The sequence below is a fragment of the Leucoraja erinacea genome, chromosome 25 (genome assembly GCF_028641065.1).
Source record: "Leucoraja erinacea ecotype New England chromosome 25, Leri_hhj_1, whole genome shotgun sequence".
Taxonomy (NCBI): domain Eukaryota; kingdom Metazoa; phylum Chordata; class Chondrichthyes; order Rajiformes; family Rajidae; genus Leucoraja; species Leucoraja erinaceus.
In genome coordinates this window covers 26,877,277-26,899,627 of record NC_073401.1, presented here as the reverse complement: position 1 = coordinate 26,899,627, position 22,351 = coordinate 26,877,277, and the positions used below count along the sequence as shown (strand labels likewise).

Sequence of the window (22,351 nt, the reverse complement as noted above, 5' to 3'; positions counted from 1 at the left end):
TGTCATATGTCCCGAACAATTAAATTCTTATTTGCAGCAGCACAACAGATATGTACACATGATTTTACATATATATAATGGGGTACAAACAAATGGGGTAGCACAGTGGCGCAGAGACCCGGGTTTGATCCCGACCATGGCTGCTTGGTCCGTCCGGAGTTTGTACGTTCTCCCCGTGACCGCGTGGGTTTCTCCGGTTTCCACCCACATTCCAAAGATGCACAGATTTGTGGGTTAATTGGCATTGGTAAAAATTGTAAATTGTTCCTTGTGTGTACCATAGAGTTAGTGTATAGTGATGATCACTGGTCAGCGTGGAGTCCGTGGACCGAAGGGACTGTTTCTGCACTATATCTCCAAAGTCCAAAATCTAGATAATAATAGTGAAAAGAAAAACAAAAACAATCCCCTCACCTCTATAGTTCGGAGCTTATTTGGAGATTTCAGTGTTTAATAGCCTGATCGTTGTATGAAGAAGCCGCTCCTGAACATGTACAGTTTTCAGGCTCCTATGCCTTCTTCCTGATGCGGGAGTAGAATGAGAGCGTGGCCAGAGTGGATGTTGTCGGCTGCCTTTTTGAAGAAGCGAAACCTGTAGATCCCTTTGATAACGGGAAGGACAGTATCCCATATCTCTGGAGAAAATCTGGCGAGCATCTCTGGCTGCTTTCAAGAGAGAGCTAGATAGGGCTCTTAAAAATAGTGGAGTCAGGGGATATGGGGAGAAGGCAGGAACGGGGTACTGATTGGGGATGATCAACCATGATCACATTGAATGGCGGTGCTGGCTCGAAGGGCCTACTCCTGCACCGATTGTCTATAAAAGGAATAGGTGACGTTTCGGATCAGAACCCTTCTTCAGACTACGAGAGCTATGCTTGGCCAGGCTGACCCCGCAATATCACCAAGGAAACGGGCCTTCATGGTCAGGTCAAGAACCCTGCACTAACAACAACTGGGACTTGGAAATGGCACCAAACCTGATAACTCTGTATACTGTCTCAGTGTACTACCGCTATACACTTACTGCTATACATTACTGCTATAGAACGAGGAGGGCCGTTGAGAGCATCTGCAGTTCTTTGTTTCTATATCCATGGAAGGGACAACATGTGTAGGAAGGAACTGCAGATACAGATGCAGGTTTACACTGAAGGAATGGGTGACGTTTCTTGAAGGGTCTCGACCCGAAAGATCACCCATTCCATCTCTCCAGAGATGCTGCCAGTCCCGCTGAATTATTCCAGTTTTTTGTGTCTTTCTATGGCTGATCTATCTCTCCCTCCGAACACCATTCACCTGCCTTCTCCCCATAACCCATGACACCCGTACTAATCACAAATCTATCTATCGCTTTAAAAATATCCATTGACTTGCCCTCCACACCCTTCTGTGGCAAAGAATTCCAGATCCACCATCGCTCCTACTAAAGACATTCCTTCTCATCTCCTTCCTCCAGTATTTTGAATGTCTACTATCTTGAACTGAAGGAAGGTTGGTTTGTGTGATAGGAGAAGAAGTTGAGAAGGGGAAGAGTGAGAGCCGAATGCGTGATTTTCTGATACGTTTAAGGTGAAGGGGAAAAAGATTTAACAGGAATCTGAGGGGTAACTTTTTCCACACAAAGGGTGGTGGGTGTAAGGAACAAGCTGCCAAGAGGACGCATTTGAGGCAGCTACTATCCCAAGGTTTGAAACATTTAGGCAGGTACATGGATAAGAACTGGTTTGGAGGGATATTGTCCAAACGCGGGCAGGTGGGACTGGTGTAGCTGGGACACGTAGGTCGGTGTGGGCAAGTTGGGCCAAAGGGCCTGTTTCCACGCAATATCACTCTATGGGTCTCGACCCAAACGTCTCCCATTCCTTCTCTCCAAGTCGAGTCAAGTCAAGTTTATTCGTCAAGTTTATACGAGATGTGCAGTGAAATGAAAAGTGGCAATGCTCACGAAATTGTGCAAAAACAAACAAACTACAAACAGAATGGAACAGAATCACATATTACATAATTGTGGGAGGGAGGGAAGAAAAAGGAAAAAAACAGCAATTTAAAAAAAAAACACCACACAACAGTAAAATGGTACAGTAAAGTTAGTCCCTGGATAGTTCACAGACCTAATGGCCTCTGGGAAGAAACTCCTTCTCATCCTCTCCGTTCTCACAGCATGGCAACAGAGGCGTTTACCTGACCGTAGCAGCTGGAACAGTCCGTTGCTGGGGTGGAAAGGGTGTCCCATGATCTTGTTGGCTCTGGAGTTACACCTCCTGATGTATAGTTCCTGCAGAGGGGCTACTCGTCCCGCTGAGTTTCTCCAGCATTTTTTGGTGTCTGTCATAGGTTGTTTTTGTGTGATGGGAGAAGAGTGGGGAAGGAGGAGAGAATGGGAGTTTGAGTGCGTGATTTTCTGACTCGGTGCCCCTACCGTCCTCTCCGCCGGCGAGGCTGGTCGAGGTGAACCATTTTATCTCAGGCGAGCGGCGGCCCGCTCCCTGCCATGGATGCCCTCCACCGCAAACGGTGTCTGAGACGGACCGGGGAAATCATCAAGGACCCCTTCTGACCCTAACCATGAACTATTTGCCCTCCTCCCATCAGGGAGGCGGTCGGTACAGGAGCCTCAGGTCTCGCACAAGCAGGCTGAGGAACAGCTTTCAGTCAATAACACCAATTACACTGCTGAATTCACAGTCCCGACGCTAGCTATCTTTTATACTCTGAAGAAGGGTTTCGGCCAGAAACGTTGCCTATTTCCTTCGCTCCATAGAAACATAGAAATTAGGTGCAGGAGTAGGCCTTTCGGCCCTTCGAGCCTGCACCGCCATTCAATATGATCATGGCTGATCATCCAACTCAGTATCCCGTACCTGCCTTCTCTCCATACCCTCTGATCCCCTTAGCCACAAGGGCCACATCTTACTCCCTCTTAAATATAGCCAATGAACTGGCCTCGACTACCCTCTGTGGCAGAGAGTTCCAGAGATTCACCACTCTCTGTGTGAAAAAAGTTCTTCTCATCTCAGTTTTAAAGGATTTCCCCCTTATCCTTAAGCTGTGACCCCTTGTCCTGGACTTCCCAACATCGGGAGCAATCTTCCTGCATCTAGCCTGTCCAACCCCTTAAGAATTTTGTAAGTTTCTATAAGATCCCCTCTCAGTCTCCTAAATTCTAGAGAGTATAAACCAAGTCTATCCAGTCTTTCTTCATAAGACAGTCCTGACATCCCAGGAATCAGTCTGGTGAACCTTCTCTGCTAAGATCTTTGCTCTGCACTCCCTCTATGGCAAGAATGTCCTTCCTAGATGCTGCTGCACCCGCTGAGTTTCTCCAGCTTTTTTGTGTACCTTATTTTTTTACACTCTCCCATCTGTATACATTGATTTGCCTAGTATGTGCCAGTTTAATTCACCCACAGTGCACACATATTGTTTAACCAGTATTTTTATTTCTACTATCTTGCACTCTGACCAGACGCTAAACTGCATTTCGTTGTACCCTGTATTCGTGCAATGACAATAACGTTGAATCAATCAATCAACGAAGTCTGCTGGAAGATCTTTGGTCGTGAACAAAGCGCGCTGAAGGCCTATGACGACGGTGATGATGACGTGTGTTTGCTGCGCCGCCGGGGGGGGGGGACCAAAGATCGTAGAGGTGGGACCGCGGTGACGTCCTCACGCGGCGCCGCAGCTCTGCGGTATTCGTTGGCCGAGCTGGGCCGGGAGGGGGGGGGGGGGAGGAGGGAAACGCCGGGCGGGCGGGCGGGCGGGGACGGACGGGCGGACGGCGATAGGGACACAGGCAGGCACACTGAGAGAGCGGCCTGCTTGGCAGTGTCGGGATTCACCCCCGCGTGTGTGTGTGTGTGTGTCAAAGGGACGGGCGCCGAGGATCGCCATGACATCGCGAAGGTGAGCTGGGGATGGTGAGGAGGGGACAGAGACAGAGATGGGAGACGGGGCCGTTCTTTTCTCTGCCCGAGGTGGATGGAATCGGCGCCAGGCCTCGAGGTCAAGGGAGCCGAGGGGAGACAAACAGAAGGGAGAACAAGTATTACTCGTCAGCGCTGTGGTGAGGGTCAGCCCAAATGGGAGCAGTCCCACCAAGCAAACTGTAGTGGACACCAGTAACTGTGTAAGTGCTGGTTTACACAATAAATAGACCACAGAAAGTGTTGGAGTAACTCAGCGGGTCAGGCAGCATCGCTGGAGGAGATGGATAAGCGGCTTTTCGAGTCGGGGCCCATCGTCAGAAGAAGGACCTGAAGAATAAATGAAATGTTAACTCTATTTCCCTCTCGATTGATATTTCATTTTAACAAAGAAGGAAGCCTTCCTGGCCCATCAAATGTATTTTGGATTAAAGCAATGACTGAAGTCCTGACCCGAAACATCGCCTATCCATCCTCTCCGCAGATTCTGCCTGACCCGCGGAGTTACTCCAGCACTTTGTGTTTTACTCAAGGATCCAGCATCTGAAGTTCCTAGTGCATCCATACCCCATGTGGAGGTGCAGTCTGCCTTCTGTAAGGACTGTTCCCTCTCTTTTCTTCAAGAAGTAAACTCTCCTTTCACTCAGTTCAGGTTTCTATGATCTCTGAATCTGCAAGTGATGTGTTAGGCAGATCTGACCATATCTATGTCCCTGGTGATCTATGCACTCACATTGAGTTTGATTGGGTTGGTGCAGGTTTGGTAAAAAAAAAAACTGAGATGAGAAAACAAATCACAAAATGCTGGAGTACTTCAGTGGGTCAGGCATCATCTCTAGAAAACATGGATAGTTGGTGATTAGGTCATGACCTGAAATGTCACTGATCCTTGTCTTCCAGAGATGTTGCCTGACCTGCTGAGTTACTCCAACATTTTGTGATTTTCTTTTGTAAACCAGATCTGCAGTTACTTGTCTATACCAAAGATCCTATAGGATCTTTGGTCTATACTGAGATGTGAAAACACCTTTTGTACAATGAGTGGTTAGGGTCTGAATGCCTTACTAGGCATGGTAACAGCGGAGGCAGAATCAACTATGGCTTCTGACTGAAGAAGTGTCCCAACTGGAAACATCGTCTGTCCATTCCCTCCACAGATTTGAGGCACGAGGAATTGCAGATACTGGAATCTTGAGTAAAACACAAAGTATTGGAGTAACTCTACAGATCTGTGGAAGGAATAGGTAGGCAACATTTCAGGTCAGGGCCCCGAAGAAGGTTCTCGACCAGAAAAGTCACCTATCAATTTTCTCCAGAGATGCTGCTGGACCCACATCAGAGTTACTCCAGCATTTTGTGCCTCCCCTTATTTGTTTCCTCCATCGATTTGTCTGACCTGCTAATAACTCTGGAACTTCTATTTTTGCTCAAGATTCTTGATTAGTAAGGATGTCAAGGGTTATAGGGAGAATGGGGTTGAGAGCCATGATTGAATGTTGGAATAGAATCGATAGGCAGAATGTCCTAATTCTGCTCCTATAACCTATGAGGATTCTAGCATCTGCAATTGCCTTGGTCTCTCAGACAGATGTGCTGTATTGAAGACCTACCCTACACTGTTGGTGAAAACCATAGGAAAGTAACAGCACAGAATGTGGCCAATTTGCTCATGAATTGTTATCATCCTGAGTAATCCAGCTATCCATTCTCTCCCTTCTTGTAACTGCCAATTCTATTAGGTACTTATCCAACTCCCTTTGGAAGCCACAATCAAATCTACCTCCACTACAACTGCATTTGAACCCTAATCACCCATCGCGTAAAAAGCATTTTCTAATCTCAGTTTTGCTTATTTTACTGGACCTGCACCAATCCAGTAAACCTCGAGGCGAGTGTATAAAAGCATGAGGAAGTAGATAAGGTCAATTTTTTTTTCCAGGGCAGGGGAGGATGAAACTAGAAGGCACTGATTTAGGGTGGGGTGGGGGGGTGGATGGGGGAGGATTTAAAAGTAATCTGGAGGGGGGGCATCTTTTTCTCACAGTGCGATGGTATGTGTAACAAGCTGCTGGACACAGTGCATCTTGGTACATGTGATGATAAACTAAAGCAAGAACAGGAAGTGGTAGAGGTGGACGTGATTACAATGTTAAAAAAACATTGGACAGGTTTATCTAGATAAGGATAGTTTAGAGAGATATTGGCCAAATGTAGGCAAATGAGGCAAATTCAAGTAGGCCATTTGGTCGATATGGACAATTTGTGCCATTGGGTCAGTTTCCCAAATTTATAACTATGACTCAAACAGGAAAAGCAGCTGTATATTAACTGATGCCTATGTACATGTATTTCATCCGAGCGCAGGCCGATCACCGAATCCACTCTTCTGAAATGTACGTTGGGTTCTTTGTTCCAAAGCTTAAAATTCAGTTATATAAAGGTAACACTTTTAACAATTTGAAATATTTTTGATTATAAGTTGTATATCCTGCATTCGAGGGTATCAGCTATAAAGAGAGGTTGGACAGACTTGAATAATTTTCTCTAGAGCATCAGAGGTTGTGGGGAGACCTGATAGAAGCATTTAAATTCAAGAGAAACATAGACAGTCAGAACCTTTTTTCTGAAATGGAAATGTCAAAGACCAGAAGGCATAACTTTATGGTCAGAGGGAGAGAGTCTAAAGGAGATGTATGTGGCAGGTTTTCTTATGCAGAGAGGGTGGGTGCCTCGAACGTGATACAGGAGTGGTGGTGGAAGAGATAGTGGTGTTTGTGACTTTTAGATAGGTACTTTTTGATCCGTGGCTTTGTCCCATAATGTTTGGGGTAAAGACCCATCATTTATTTATTTACCTCTGTACTCCACAATCTGAGATTTGTAATAGAAAAAATCACATGTGGTTAAAGTACACATTTGTCAGATTTTAATAAAGGGTATTTTTATACATTTTGGTTTCACCATATAGAACTTACAGCAGTGTGTATACATAGTCCCCCCCATTTCAGGACATCATAATGTTTGGGACACAGCAATGTCATGTACATGAACGTAGTCACATTTAGTATTTTGTTGCATATCCTTTGCGCGCAATGACTGCTTGAAGTCTGCGATTCATGGACATCACCAGTTGCTGGGTGTCTTCTCTGGTGATGCTCTGCCAGGCCTGTATTGCAGCCATCCTCTAGTTAATGCTTGTTTCGGGGGCTAGTCCCCTTCAGTTTTCTCTTCAGCATATAAAAAGCATGCTCAATTGGGTTCAGATCGGGTGATTGATTTGGCCACTCAAGAACTCAGTTGAATTTGGTAAGTCTAAGGGTTTGCTGATGTCTCTCACAGTTTTATTCTTGTTTCCCAGTATCATAATGGCTTCTTTGACTTTCATTGGCATAACTTTGGTCCTCGTGTTGATAAACAGCAATACAAGTTTCCAAAGGTGATGGAAAGGCTGGTCAAAAAACTAGCTGATGAGAGCTCTCTTATACCTGCATTAAGGAGGCGATTAAACACACTTGAGCAATTACAAACACCTGTGAAGCCATGTGTCCTAAACATTATGGTGCCCTGAAATGGGGGGGGGGGACTATGTATAAACACTGCTGTAATTTCTACATGGTGAAGCCAAAATGTATAAAAATGGCCTTTAATAAAATCTGACAATGTGCACTATAACCAGATGTGTTTTTTTCCCTATTATAAATCTCAAATTATGGAGTACAGAGGCAAATAAATAAGTCATGGGTCTTTGTCCCAAACATTATGGAGGGATATGGATCACATGCTGACTGAGGAGATTAGTTTAATCTGGCATCATGTTCAGCACAGACTTTGTAGGACAATGGGCCTGTTCCTGTGGTGAACTGGGCTATGTCCTACAATTTGTTGCAAAAATCATAATGTAGGAAACTATTACGCAAGTCTTCTGAGCTGCAGGCCAAATTAGATTTCATTGGATTAATGTCAAATTGCAAGAAGAAAGTAATTGAAATATTAATGCAAGGGCACAGTATGAAGGGGGCAAAGATTGTCAATTGACATATTTGGAATATGTCCTGTTATTGTGGCATGTGTAACATCCTTTTATACATTTTGGAGTTATGTATGTCAAATATTTTTTTCTGGGGAAAAAATCCTTGAGTATTTTGAATAGAATGTTGGCTTAATTTTCAACAAAGGCTGTAGATTAACACAGAAGAAGGACAAGAATGATTCCAGGACTTAAATTGTATGATGAGATGAGTGGTGAAAAGAAGATTGCAATAAAGGATAAGGTAGACACAAAATGCTGGAGTAACTCAGTGGTGGAGGCAGCATCTATGGAGAGATGGAATGGGTGACATTTCGGGTCGAGACCCTTCTTCAGATTGATGTGGGGGGGGGGCGATATAGAAAGTGGGTGGAGACAGTAGGACTTGTTGGAGAACTGGGAAGGAGGGAGAAAGCAGGGGGTATCCGAAAGCAGAGAAGTTAATGTTCATATCGCTTGGGGTGTAATTAAGTATGATCAGTCATTGTAATAACTGCCACTAGTGGATAGATTGGGCTGTAAAAGACGTATGATGGTTAATCTGGGACTAGAAGGCAAACATAGAAAGTTAGGCAGAATTCAGCGAGACTAGCAGTTTGAAAGGATCTTCCTTTCCTCCTGTGCCCCTGAAGGTCAGTCTATATATGTTGAGAGTTGTTCGTATCTTGCCAGCTGTGTTGCTTCAAACCTAGGGTGAAGGTTTGCAGCTTGAAGATGTATTGGAATAAGTAGACAAGGTTAATTGTACTCATCATAAACATATACAGTATTTCCATGAGGTATAAATCTGACATTTATGTGACATATCAAAGATGTAGCCAGCTGCATGTGCTGTATTGGTTGGGTGGACCTGGAAATTATATTTTCCTTTCATTTCTTGGATACTTTAACTCCCCACATGCATCAGGATGAAATGTTGGTTTTTGCTTCCTGATAGTATTGTCTGTGTCATGGACTCGTACAGCGTGGAAATGGGTCCTTTGGCCCAACACGCACACACCGACCAACATGTCCCAGCTACATTACTCCCACCTGTCTGTGTTTGTCCAAATCCCTTAAAACCTTTCCAATCCATGTACCTGTCTAAATGTTTCTTAAACGTTGCGATAGTACCTACCTCAACTATTTTCTTCGGCACCTGCACCCACCATCTTTTATGTGGAAAAAGTTACCCCTTGGGTTCCTGTTAAATTTTACCTGCATCGCCTTAAAATCCTCATCTAGAAAAAGAAAAATGTAATCAGCCACATGAGTGCAGAATACGGAGGCTAGACTTGAAAATTATTTTTCCTTTCATTTCCACATGCATCAGTATGAAATGCCTGTTTTTGCTTCCTGATAGTATTGTCTGTGGTATGATGAGTTGCGACTGAATCTGATAGACAATTAGGCAGACCGTGGATTACAGACATTATTTGTGAGTGGAAGCATTGGGCTTGGTTCAGCTTTCCACATTTGCTGTAAATTCGGTAGAACACTCATCCACAGTCACTGAGATCTGATGCGGCTTTTGGATGTTGCTGAAGAGAAAGGAAATGATACTGCAAGTACATGGAGATGTGACTGAGCAGAGGCAGCATCCGTGTGGTGTTGTGTAAAGACACCGTTCACCAGAGCTTTGTATGAGCAGAAGAGCTCTGACAGTTGACGACCGTGACTTCGAAGAGCAGAGACACTGAATAAAAATAGCAATCCTTTGATATAAAGCGGTTCAACACAACAAGATAGACACCACGTGTTGGAGTAACTCAGCGGGTCAGGCAGCATCCCTGGTGAAAAAGGATGGGTGACGTTTCGGGTCAGGACTCTTCTTCAGGCTGAAAGTAGACACCCTTCCTTGGTCATCCGTTGTTTGCCCTGCTTTGTTCTGACCTTATCTTACTTCGAGTTCCCATCCCTCTATAATCGGTCTGAAGAAGGGTCCCGGCCCAGAACGTCACTCATCCCTTTTCTCCACAGATGCTGCCTGACCCTCTGAGTTATTCCAGCACCTTGTATCTATCTTCGGTATAAACCAGCATCTGCAGTTCCTTTTATATGCAATACTGCAAGAACTATTTTGCTACAGTCGCAATCCAGAGACACGTTTGATCATGACGGGTGGGCAATTTAAATTCAGTTAATGTAATAATTATAAAACTGAAAACTTCTTAGTCATGGTGGCCATAAAACCAGCAGATTGTGACAAAATCTTTCTATTTCTGCAACAATTTCTGCAGCTATTTGCAGAAACTCTTTCTGAAAACCTTTAGCTATGTGATTGATGTAACTTTGTTAATGGCAGGGTGGTTTAGTTGTCACTCATACTGAGGTGCAGTGAAACACTTTTTTCAGCCAGTCAGCGGAAAGACTGTACATGATTACAATCGAGCTGTCCACAGTGTACAGATACAGGATGAAGGGAATGACTTTTAGCGCAAGGTAAAGTCCGATTATGTATAGTCCGAGGGTCTCCAATGAGGTAGATAGTATCTCAAGGCCACTCTCTCGTTGTTGATCGGATGGTTCAGTTGCCTGGAAACAGTGGCTCAGATTGGAAAAAGATTATATATTATTGCCGCTTTAATAATTCTTGGTGAGACCTGATCTGTGTTCGTTTTGATAATTTTGTGTGAAGAAGGAAGTCGTGCCATTGAGGGAATGCAACTAAAGTTCACTAAACTGTCCAGAGTAGATATAGGGTGTGGACCCAAAACATCACCTCTCCATTTCCTCCATACATAATGCCTGACACATTGAGTTCCTCCAGCAGGCTTTTTTTTGGTTTGCTACAGATTCCAGTATCTACAGTCTCTTGTGCCTCCATTTTATTCGTATTTTCTAGCAAGGCCGGACTGACATGGAACAGTACAGCACATGAATGGGCCCTTCAGCCCCACAATGTTTGTGCCGAACATGATGTCAAGTTAAACTGATCTCGTCTACCTGTATATGATCCGCATCCCTCTCGTCCTTGGACTTCTCCATGCCTATCTAAAAGCCTCTTAAACGCCACTATCTTATCTGCCTCCACCACCATCCGTAGTAATGCATTCCAGGCCCACACTGCCCTCTTTGTTTAAAACAAAACCTGCCCCACACATCTCCATAAATCTTTCCTCTCTCACCTTAAAGCTATGCCCTCCAGTGTTGGGCATTTGCTCCCTTAGAAAAAGGTTTTGACTGATTGGGGATGATCAGTCATGATCACATTGAATGGTGGTGCTGGCTCGAAAGGCCAAATGGCCTACTCCTGCACCTATTGTCTATTGTCTGTATTTTTTTCAGGGATAGTGAAAATTCAATGGCAGGGAACATTATGACCAAGCACCATAAGTAGATGTTAACAAAAGCAATGGGTATCTGAAAGCTGGTTCATTTCAGTTCATTTATCCAAAGTACTGAAGCTAATTTTAGTTATCAGAATTCACAGCTGTGATTTTCCCATTGTTATAGTGAAAACAAATAAAATCTAGTTTCTACTTGTGGGCTCAGTGAATTTATTCACGATGGAACCAAACCGTAGAAGTTCCTTTCAAAAGGGTTGGAGGATGCATACTGTATGTTTGACTGATGCTTCATTCATTTTATGAAAGCAAGTGGTCATCAGACAGCACCTGAGGTCAGGATCGATCCAACACTGTGTGTCCCTAAACTTTCATTGTTTTAACAGCAAGATGAAACTTGCATCAAGACGAGAATTAATGGTAAACTATCTGAAGTCATCTTTGTTAGACCCAGACATTGTAGTGAAGTATTTTTGGAAAAGATGGATATAGTTTCCAGGTATTTTGATTTTTTTTTTTCCTTGCCCACTAGGTGGTTTCATCCTAACATCACTGGAGTGGAGGCAGAGAACTTGCTACTTACCAGAGGGGTTGATGGAAGTTTCTTGGCCCGGCCAAGCAAGAGCAATCCAGGTGACTTCACGCTTTCAGTGAGGTAAGTGAGGGTGGTTTGTGTACACACTATATGTCATTTGTGGGTAAAGAAGGTAACCTTGGTGTTAAATGTTACACACAGTGCCACGGGAATCTCCCCATACTCTTGCAGTTTATTGGAATGCTACTAATTGCTGGCTGAAGAGGAATGAGGTTTTCACCCCATTGTGGGTGTTTGATCAAACCCTGTACCTCGCTGGCCTTGAAATGGTTATTATTTCCCATGTGGTGTACCGCATGCTATTTAGGGGTGGAGTATGCAAGCAGTTGACCAGCTAATTAGCCAAGGCTATTGCCACTGAATGCTGGTCCAGACATTCAAGACTAGTCTGAAAACTACAAGGGGTGGCAGAAGAACATTTGAAATAATTAAAAGCGAGGTAGTGTGACGTTTCTGAATCGGCAGCCTGGAGATTTAGCTTTGAAATCCTATCATGAAGCTGATCTTAAACAATTTGGTAATTGGTAGCTAGTGCCATTAAAAAAAGAAAAACTATAATGGTGGTCCATTAACACGCTTCAGTGAGGTTTGGGAGTGCAGGAAAATGTACAAGCCCACCTCGTCACCCATGCATGCAGGATTAACTGTTTAAACGCCTGTGGTGGTTGCACACAATACTTACAGGTTCTGTAAGCATTCTCCACAGTGACAAGAAGTTAAATGTGGCCTTCATAATTTTTGGAAGATACAGTAAACCCTTGTTATACCGGGTCATAAGAGGAGGGGGGGGGCTGGAAGGGAGTGGTGTCCGTTATTACAAATTGTCCACTATAATTGAGGACGGTATTATTATTGTTTGTAGTTGAAACACTATAGATGGTTAATAGACAAAAGGGCACAAAGCGCTGGAATACCTCAGCGCATGACGTGATTACCTCAGTGGATAACGTGAATAGGTGACGTCGGAATCCACCCTCAGACTGATTCAGTCTGCTGAGTTTCTCCAGCACTGTGTCATTTCACCCTAAAACCAGGCGCCGATGGCCCACATCAACAGCTGCGTTAACTTGTCCATGCGGTGGGTGAAGAAGGGCTCGCTAATTAATGCACCTTGTGAGCTAGGGACTGTGGCGCCAGAAGTCAGGGCTGTACGTGGCTGGGGTGGCGATGGGAGCCAAGGGTGGCATCAGCTAGTCCGTCAACTATAACAGAAATCCGTTATAAAAGGGGTCCGTTAAAACAAGGATTTTCTGTGTTTGGAAAATGGTCTGGGAATTTTGTAGCTCTGCAGTCAGGTTTACTTTTAAAGATACAGCGCGGAAACAGGCCCTTTGGCCCACCGAGTCCACGCCGACCAGTGATCCCTGATCCCTGGATGTCTTTGGAGTGTGGGAGGAAACCGGAGCTCCCAGAGAAAAGCCATGCAGGTCATGGGGAGGATGTACAAACTCCCTATAGGCAGCGCCTGTAGTGAAGATCGAACCCAGGTTTCTGGTGCTGTGAGGCAGCAACTCTACTGTTGCTCCACCGTGTCACCTTTTCTGAGAGGCTTGGTTATATTTCAGAATAAAGTACGCTCCCTTTTGATATATGTTGACTGCTTCAACAGGCCTATGCTTCTGTGAATATTACATTTAATGAGAGCATGCAGCAAAGTTTTTTTTTATAGGCAGTGAATTAATTTGAAGTGCTGCTCATGCTTTCAAAGAGATGTACAGCAGCCAACTTGTGGGTGCGAATGCAACTGTATTGTACAGCTGGAGGAAGTACAGAGATAAAGGTAGGCGAGGCCTTGCTTGGAATTGAAATCAAAAACTCTGGTGTAGAGGGAGAGAAGGTAGTTTTAATTATCTGGGCGTGATGTAAAGTGCCTCTTTACAACAAAAGAGTTGTGAACCTGTGGAATTCTCTGCCACAGACGGTAGTTGAGGCCAGTTCATTGGCTATATTTAAGAGGGAGTTAGATGTGGCCCTTGCGGCTAAAGGAATCAGGGGGTATGGAGAGAAGGCAGGTACAGGATACCGAGTTGGATGATCAGCCATGATCATATTGAATGGCGGTGCAGGCTCGAACAATTTTCCATGTTTCTATGTTTTTCTTTTAACCTCCGACAGGCGAAATGGGGCCGTTACGCACATCAAAATCCAGAACACCGGTGATTACTATGATTTGTACGGAGGGGAGAAGTTTGCCACACTGGCTGAGCTGGTGCAGTACTACATGGAGCACCATGGGCAGCTCAAGGAGAAGAATGGTGATGTCATTGAACTGAAATACCCGCTCAACTGTGCCGATCCTACCTCCGAGAGGTGAGTCAGGACCTGACATTGAACCCTGTGCGATAACATTTATGCTGCCCTTGAAAGTTGTTGCAGTAACTCGGGGAAACTAAAATTGAACCTTGCTCTGGTGCCAAATGCTTTTCAGTCTGGAATGCTCACATAGATTATTTTGCCAAACAGCATAAAGTCAGTTTAAGTTATCCTTTTTTGGGTATAAGGGAATGCATTATAGTTTCACACTCGGCTATCGTAGCCCAAAGTAAAACATACACAGGTGGTCAGGGGAGATTGTTAATGTTAATTCATCAACAAAAAACTTGAAGTCATGCAGTATTTTCAACTCTTTGCGGGGGTTCTACCAAAATAAAACTGACTTTGAACACTTAAATCTCCTCCCCATCAGACAAGAAGTACAAAAGTATGAAAATGCACACCTCCAGATTCAGGGACAGTTTCCTCCCAGCTATTAGGCAACTGAACCATCCCATCATCAACTATGGCGTGGTCCTGAGCTACTATACCTCATTGGAGACCCTCGGACTATCTTTGATTGTACTTTTCGGGACTTTATCATGCACTAAACATCATTCTCTTTTTCCTGTATCTGTACTGGTTTGATTGCAATCATGTATAGCCTTTCCGCTGACTGGATAGCATGAAACAAAAAAGCATTTTGCTGTTACACAAAAAAGCTGGAGAAACGCAGCGGGTGCAGCAGCATCTATGGAGCGAAAGAAATAGGCACCGTTTCGGGCCGAAACCCTTCTTCAGCATTTTGCTGTACCTCGGTATACGTGACAATAAGCTAAGTTAAGATATATTAGAGCAAATGTTTGATCAGAGTGATAGCTTTTAAGGAGCTTCTTAAAGGAAGTAAAAGCAGAGATTTGGGAAAGAAAACGTTGGCAAGGTTTTTTCTTCTCAGACAGGACATGGCTATCAAGCCCAACTAATCTACAATTGCCTTGAAAGTGGTCATGACCTGTTGTCCTGAACCGCTTAAGTGGTGAAGATTTTCCTGCAGTGCTGTTTCTAAAGAGAGAGGGAGATAGAGAGAGTGTGTTGCTGGAGTTTAGAACAAAGAAGAAATTTGTTGCAATAATGAAGACATGTTGATAAATTAGTAAGTCGGGGCAATGTGGAGCCTTCAAGTGGTAGTGTTCCTATATGCCTGCTGCCCTTGTGCTTCTAGGCGGCAGGGATTGAGGATTTTGGAGGTGTTGTTGAAGAAACCCTGATGAAATGCTGAGATGTTATCAGTATATAGTGTAACTGCAGGTTGTGCTAAAGAGGAGGTGAATTTCGGAGATAACTAAATGGGTATCAGTCAACTGAGATGCCTTTTCTGGATGATGTTGAGCTTCCCAAATGTTGCTGGAATCTTGGTTAGAGTTTATTTTAGAAATACAGTGTGGAAACGGGCCCTTTGCCCCCACTGAGTCCATGCCGACCAGCGATCACTCCGTAAACTAGCACTTTCCTGCACTGGGAACAATTTACAATTAACAGAAGCCAATCAACCTACAAACCTGTACGTCTTTGGAGCGAAGGGGGAAACCGAAGCACCCGGAGAATACACAGGCAGTCACAAACTCCAATACATAGAAACATAGAAATTAGGTGCAGGAGTAGGCCATTCGGCCCTTCGAGCCTGCACCGCCATTCAATATGATCATGGCTGATCATCCAACTCAGTATCCCATACCTGCCTTCTCTCCATACCCCCTGATTCCCTTAGCCACAAGGGCCACATCTAACTCCCTCTTAAATATAGCCAATGAACTGGCCTCAACTACCCTCTGTGGCAGAGAGTTCCAGAGATTCACCACTCTCTGTGTGAAAAAAGTTCTTCTATACAATACAAACTCCATACAGATAGCATTTGTAGTCAAGACTGAACCTGGGTCTCTGGTCCTGTGAGGTAGCAATTCTACAGCTGCTCCACTGTGCCGGCCTATTAAGAGCTTTCACAGCACAAGCTCATCCTCGTATAGAAACACTTGGCATTCCATTGCACCATATTTTTGTTTGTTAATTGCTCAGTTATAACTTCAACATAGTCTAGTTAGGAGCATTAAATCCATATATTCCCCACCTCAGTCACGGTGCAAAGGATGAGAACATTGGGGAATGTTTTTCCATCTCGCACACCGATTTCAGCATCAAGCAGCAGTGTGAAAGCTCAATGCCAATCGCATGTTCCTCTCATCTGCATATCTTAGCAATCTGCTTGAAGAGTGGCCCCTACGGTGAGTGTGGCTGCCGCATTGCCACAGCTGCTAGCCTTGAGGGAGCTGTGGGATTTTAAATCATTTTTACATTTTCTTTTGTGTTTAAGGTTGGAATTGTCCCAAACTTGTGCTGGAACCTCATAGCTAGCAAGGAGAAGAGCATTTAGCACTTCAATCTTGGCTGGATCTAAAGCTAATGCTGAGCCCGAAATATGAAACAGTTAGGCAGGTACATGTATGGGACATGTTTGGAAGGCTATGGACCGGATACAGGCAGATGGGACTAGCACAGCTGGGACATGTTGGCCGGTGTGGGCAAGTTTGGCCGAAGGGCCTGTTTCCACACTGTATCACTCGATGACTCTTTGAAAGGGTACAAACAATGCATTGATATTGTTTTTAAATCTTTATGATTCGGGAAAAATTAAGTTCTGAGGAAATCCCGTGGGATCTAGGATGGCTTGACTTCCTCTCTGGTTATGAACTCAATTGTGGAACCACAGACTCTCCCACAGGTTAGACAAGGGAGGTACCTCATGAGAGGGGCTGAGGGTGGGGTGGGTTGGCAGTTTTTGAGGCGACACCACTGGGCTTATGTGCTCTGACATATGGATCTAAGGTTCTCGCGACCATCTTAAAAGCTCCTTGGTATGATCATGAGCCAGAGATTTGCATTTCTCAAAGGAAGCTTGGAGATCATCCTTACAGTCTCTCTTTCTCCATCCATCTACCAAACCATGGTTTGTTTCAAAAATAAACCATATGGTGTCAAACATGCCAACAACTTGGAAGGCCTTGCAGAGCTGGCTGAATGTAACTAGGGTCTCCAAAGAGTGCTTTGGAGAAGACATTGACATTGGTTTGCCTGCCCTTCTGATGTGTTTGGTGTGGAGACAATGTTTTGCTGTTTCAGTTGTGTATAGAAGGGGAGGGCTTATCACCGCCAATTTGGTCGTGAGTTTCATGCTTAATTTACAACATTTGTGAGGATTTGGCTCCAGTGCTACTTGTTCTTTGTTCTAATTGTTAGGTATAGAATTTATTAGAACTCGGGTTGTAATTGTTCCTAGAACTTGAGCTTGCCACAATGCGTTCACTGATGGCTGTTCGCTTGCTCTGTTAACAATGTATTTTTGGAAAGGTGGTTCCACGGACACCTCTCGGGGAAAGAGGCAGAGAAGCTGCTGACGGAGAAAGGAAAGCCGGGAAGCTTCCTTGTGCGAGAGAGTCAAAGCCATCCTGGGGACTTTGTTTTATCTGTGCGGACTGGGGACGACAAAGGGGAGAGCAGCGAGGGGAAACCAAAAGTCACTCACGTAATGATCCGATGCCAGGTAAGTGATGTTTAAGTGGCCCATTAACGTGAAACTAATGTAAATTTGGCTCTTTTAACTAACTGTAACCAATACCGTGAGAAGTGTATCATAATTGATGCTTGGAGGTGTGTGTTTGTAATTGCACAGCTTACAATTCTAATGTTTGAAAGCAAGAACAGAAGCAGGAATACGTTGTACAGTTTCTTGAACCACTCTACTGTCCAATGTGATGGATGAATCGATCATTGGTCTCAATTCCACTTCCTGCCTGTCTCTCGATTCCTTTAAGCATCAAATAACAATTCATCTCTGCCGTGTATGTACAAAATCAGTCACATCCTTGTGGCAAATATGGATTGAAGAATTTCAAAGATTCACAAATCTCAAAGAGACTCTTTCGCATCTTCATCTTAATTAAGAAGCCCCTTATCCTAGAACTGCCACCCAATGTTAGATTCCCCTGCACTGGCAAGGCCCCTCAAAATATTATTTGCTTCAATGAGATCACTGACTTTTTTGAAATTTTATAGAACTCTGCTAAATCTTTCCTTGTATGCCTCATCCCAAGTGAAATTGAGTTTGGTCTTATGGTCGGGTATTGTGGAGTGCAGGGACAATGAACATACTGCTTGCAGAAGCATCGCAGCCGCACAGGCTCGGACAACACACAAAGACATAAGTAATGCTTAAATTACACATTGAAGAAAGCAGTGAAAAGAAAAAGTGCCAAAAACAAGATAAGTTCAGAGCACCATCAGAAAACCATCAGAAGTCCAAGGTGTTGTCTGTGACAATGAATTCCAGAGATTCACCACCCTCTGACTAAAGGAATTCCTCCTCATCTCCTTCCTAAAGGTACATCCTTTTATACTGAGCCTATGACCTCTGGTCCAAGACTCTCCCAATACATCTCCACATCCACTCTATCCAGGCCTTTCGACGAGGTTCCCTCCTCGTTCTTCTAAACTCCCGCGAGTACAGGCCCAGTGCCGTCAAACACTCATCATACAAACCCAATCATTCTTGTTTCAATGGTTTTGATCCTTCAATATGAATAACCATGCTTCATCATGTTTAGGAAAGAACCGCAGATGCTGGAAGGTAGACAAAAATGCTGGAGAAACTCAGTGAGTGAGGCAGCATCTATGGAGCGAAGGAATAGGTGACGTTTCGGGTCGAGACCTGAAACGTCACCTATTCCTTCGCTCCATAGATGCTGCATCACCCGCTGAGTTTTTCCAGCATTTATGCTTCTTCATGTTATACTCTTCCTCTCTGTCATGCTTTGTCCACTCGGTTAGCTGTCAATTATAATCCTCACAAATTAATTATTCTAACATCTTTGTCTCGGCAACTAACTTGAATGGATCACAATCATGTCCTTTCTCAAAGTCATTATTACAGATTGTACATATCTCAAAGGTTTGAAAAGTCATTTATTGTCGTGTGTACCAATTAGTGATATGTGAATTACCATACAGCCATACAAAAAAAAAGCAACAAGACACACAACTACATAAAAGTTAACATAAACATCCACCACAGGGGATTCCCCACATTCTTCACTGTGATGGAAGGCAAAAAAGTCCAACTTCTTCCTCTATTCTCCTGCGGTTGGGGCAGTCGACCCATCTGCAGTCGGGGCGATCGAAACTCCTGCGGCTTGGAGTTCCTGAAAGTCGGTCTCTAACCAGAGACCGCGAGCTCCGCGATGTTAAAGTCCGCAGGCACCCACGGTTTAAACTCCGAGGCCGATCCCTGGCAAGCTCCGTGATGTTAATTCCGTAGGCGACTGCGGTGGAGTTCCCGGTCGATCTCCAGCAAAGGCCGTAGTGCGGACGGAGATACGATACAGAGAAAATTCGCATCTCCGTCGAGGTAAGAGATTTGAAAAAGTTTCCCCAAACTTCCCCCCCCCCCCACAGAAAACAAGCTATAGAACACTAAAAACATACATTTAACACATACTATACTATTTAAGCACAAAGAAGGATGGGACGGACAGATTGTTGGCGAGGCAGCCATTGGTGGCGCCACCCGGTGGACTATCTGTTTCCCCAGTGCTGAATTTTAGATCAATGTTTGGTCAATGAATTAATCCTCCAATCATGCTATTGTCCACAACATGTGTAGTCACCTTCTCAAATGGTACATTTTATTGAATGCTTTTTGGAAATCAAAGAACACCATTTCTGCTGGTTTTCTTTTATCAATACTGCTAGTGTCCTAAAAAAAAAACGAATAAAAATGTTCAACGCTATTTCCCTTTCATAAAACCATGTTGGTTTTGCCCAGCTAAATTATTTTCTAATATTGCTACTTTCAGTTAATCAATTCTGAGCCAAGATTGCTTGGTCTGTGCACAAGACCTATGGATCTCAATGATTTGCACAAGCTTCCACATATTGCAGCTGCATCACATTACTTGCTCTGCCATGCCTGTCTTAATTTTGTTTAATCAATTTGATTTATTCACCGCTTTAAATAAAAGCTGTGTCTTTGTTCCTGCCTCGTTGAAATCCCTTACTCGCAAAAATTTAGAGCGCGTAGACATTTCTATTCTCCCGTTCCTATTAGGTTGCCTTCAGATTTTCTACAATTACATTAATTGCTTTAAGCACATTATCTCGTTGCCCTATAACATTTGAGGTATTCTTTAATATCTAATGTTTAAAAAAAAAAACTATTCACATCTGTTATTTCCTTATTCATCATTTTAGTATTGGTTTATTATGGTATTAGTGTCAATTATTATATTGGATTTATCCTATTTCGACCCCTTCGGAACTTTATCTTTATGCACGTAAAGAAGCTCTTTCAATTACTTTATATATTTGCTAGTTTTTTAAATTCTTCGGATGACACCTTTTCAACCATCGCAATTGTACCTGCCCCACCAACCCCTCTGTCAGCTTGTTCCAGATCTTGTGAGGGGAAAGAGGGAGAAAGCAAGGACTACCTGAAATTGGAGGTCAATGTTCATACCACTGGGGTGTAAACTACCCAAGGGAAAAATTGAGGTGCTGTTCCTCCAATTTGTGGTGGGACTCACTCTGGGCATAGAGGAGGCCCAGGACAGGAAGGTCGGATTCAGAATGGGAGGGGGGGTTCACGTGCTGAGCCACCGGGAGATCAGGTTGGTTACTGCGAACTGAGCGGAGGTGTTGGGCGAAGCGATCTCCAAGCCAGTACCTCACCCGCAGGTGCTGCCTCACCTGTTAAGTTTTTCCAGCATTTTTGTCTACCTTCAGCTTTATTTCCAGTGAAAATAAATCCAGCCTAATTAATCTCATTATAACTCTGGCCCTTCATTCCAGGCAGTATCTTGGTGCACCTCTCCTGCACTCTCTATTACTGCCACGTGCTTGCTGCTGTGTGTTTTTTTTTTAGTTTAGTTTAAAGATACAGTACAGAAACAGGTCCTTCAGCCCACTGAGTCCACACTGATCAGCGATCACCCTATCTGACACACAAGGGACAATTTGTAATTAACATCAGCCAATTAACTTATAAGCTTGTACGTCTTTGCAATGTGGGAGCAAACCTGAGCTCCCGGCGAAAACCCACACGGTCACAGGGAGAACGTGCAAACTCCGTACAGACAGCACTGGCAGTCAAGTTCAAACCCGGGTCTCTGGCGCTGTGAGGCAGCAACTCTACCGCTGCTCCACTGTGCCACCCTATTGGAGCAAGACTATGACAAAGTCTGCAGTACAGTGGTCCAGACATACACAACTTGGTATTCTGTGGGCAGGTAATCGGTAAGCAAATGCTGCTTGATAGCACTGTTGATACACTTGCATAATGACTTTATTAATGACTGAGAGTAGACTAATTGGATGTTAATTAGGCCGATTGGGTTTGTACTGCTTTTTTTGAACAGTACAAATCTGGGCAATTTTCCACATTATCAGGTAGATGCCAGCATTGCAATTGTGCTGAAACTGTTTGTCTCCAGATGCAGTTTCCAAAGAGGCCAGGTATATCCCTGTGCAATTGCAAGTCTTTCAATAAAACAATCCCTGATCGGGGGAGAACTCCCACCAGGCTGGCCATGAGCTCACTAGAAAATCTCTCCTGAACTTGTGGCAAAAAGCCAATCATTGACTTTTTGCGACGTTTTTTTCTCCGGCTGGCGGAGTACTGAGGTGGGGTGGGGGCTCAGAAGAAAGTTGGAGGAGGGGGCTCTTGTAGGAAAGAGAAAGAGTGTGCCATCACGAAGGTGCAAGAGAGAGGGAGTGAGCTAAGGATGAGGGGAGTTAGTGGGCGGGCTCATACAGAAGGAGAGGAAGCCTTGGCTATGGGGGCCAAGTCATTGGGTATTTTTAAGGCGGAGTTTGACAGATTCTTGATTGGTAATGGTGTCAAGTGTCAAGGGAGAAGGCAGGAGAATGGGGCTGAGAGGGAAAAATAGATCAGCCATGATGGAATGGCGGAGTAGACTCGATGAGCCGATAGGCCCAATTCTGCTCCTACGACTTAGGAACCTAGGTGATTGAGCGAGGAGGAGGATCAATGGTGAGGGAGGGGAAGGATGGGTGATGGATCGGGCCAAGAGTGAGGAGTAGGCAGGGCACTGTACCTGAGCCCACCAGTATGTGTGAATACTGATCTGCAGACTGTACCTATCAGTGTCATCATCCCTGTTACAGAGCCCAGACTCCAGCTGTGTTACAGCTCCTTGCCACCGGACCACAGCCTCAC

General features: G+C 44.3%; 1 protein-coding gene across 2 annotated transcripts in view; it reads left to right on the top strand.

Moving 5' to 3' along the window:
- The first annotated feature begins 3,772 nt into the window (after window positions 1-3,772).
- ptpn11a (protein tyrosine phosphatase non-receptor type 11a) overlaps window positions 3,773-22,351 on the top strand; it is a 61,747-nt gene continuing 43,168 nt past the window's right edge. For both annotated transcript variants that reach the window (XM_055655328.1, XM_055655327.1), the window contains exons 1-4: window positions 3,773-3,909; window positions 11,755-11,877; window positions 13,933-14,127; window positions 17,473-17,665. In XM_055655328.1, the coding sequence (XP_055511303.1) occupies window positions 3,896-3,909; window positions 11,755-11,877; window positions 13,933-14,127; window positions 17,473-17,665 (525 nt within the window). In that variant the 5' untranslated portion in view covers window positions 3,773-3,895. The remainder of the gene's footprint in view (window positions 3,910-11,754; window positions 11,878-13,932; window positions 14,128-17,472; window positions 17,666-22,351) is intronic.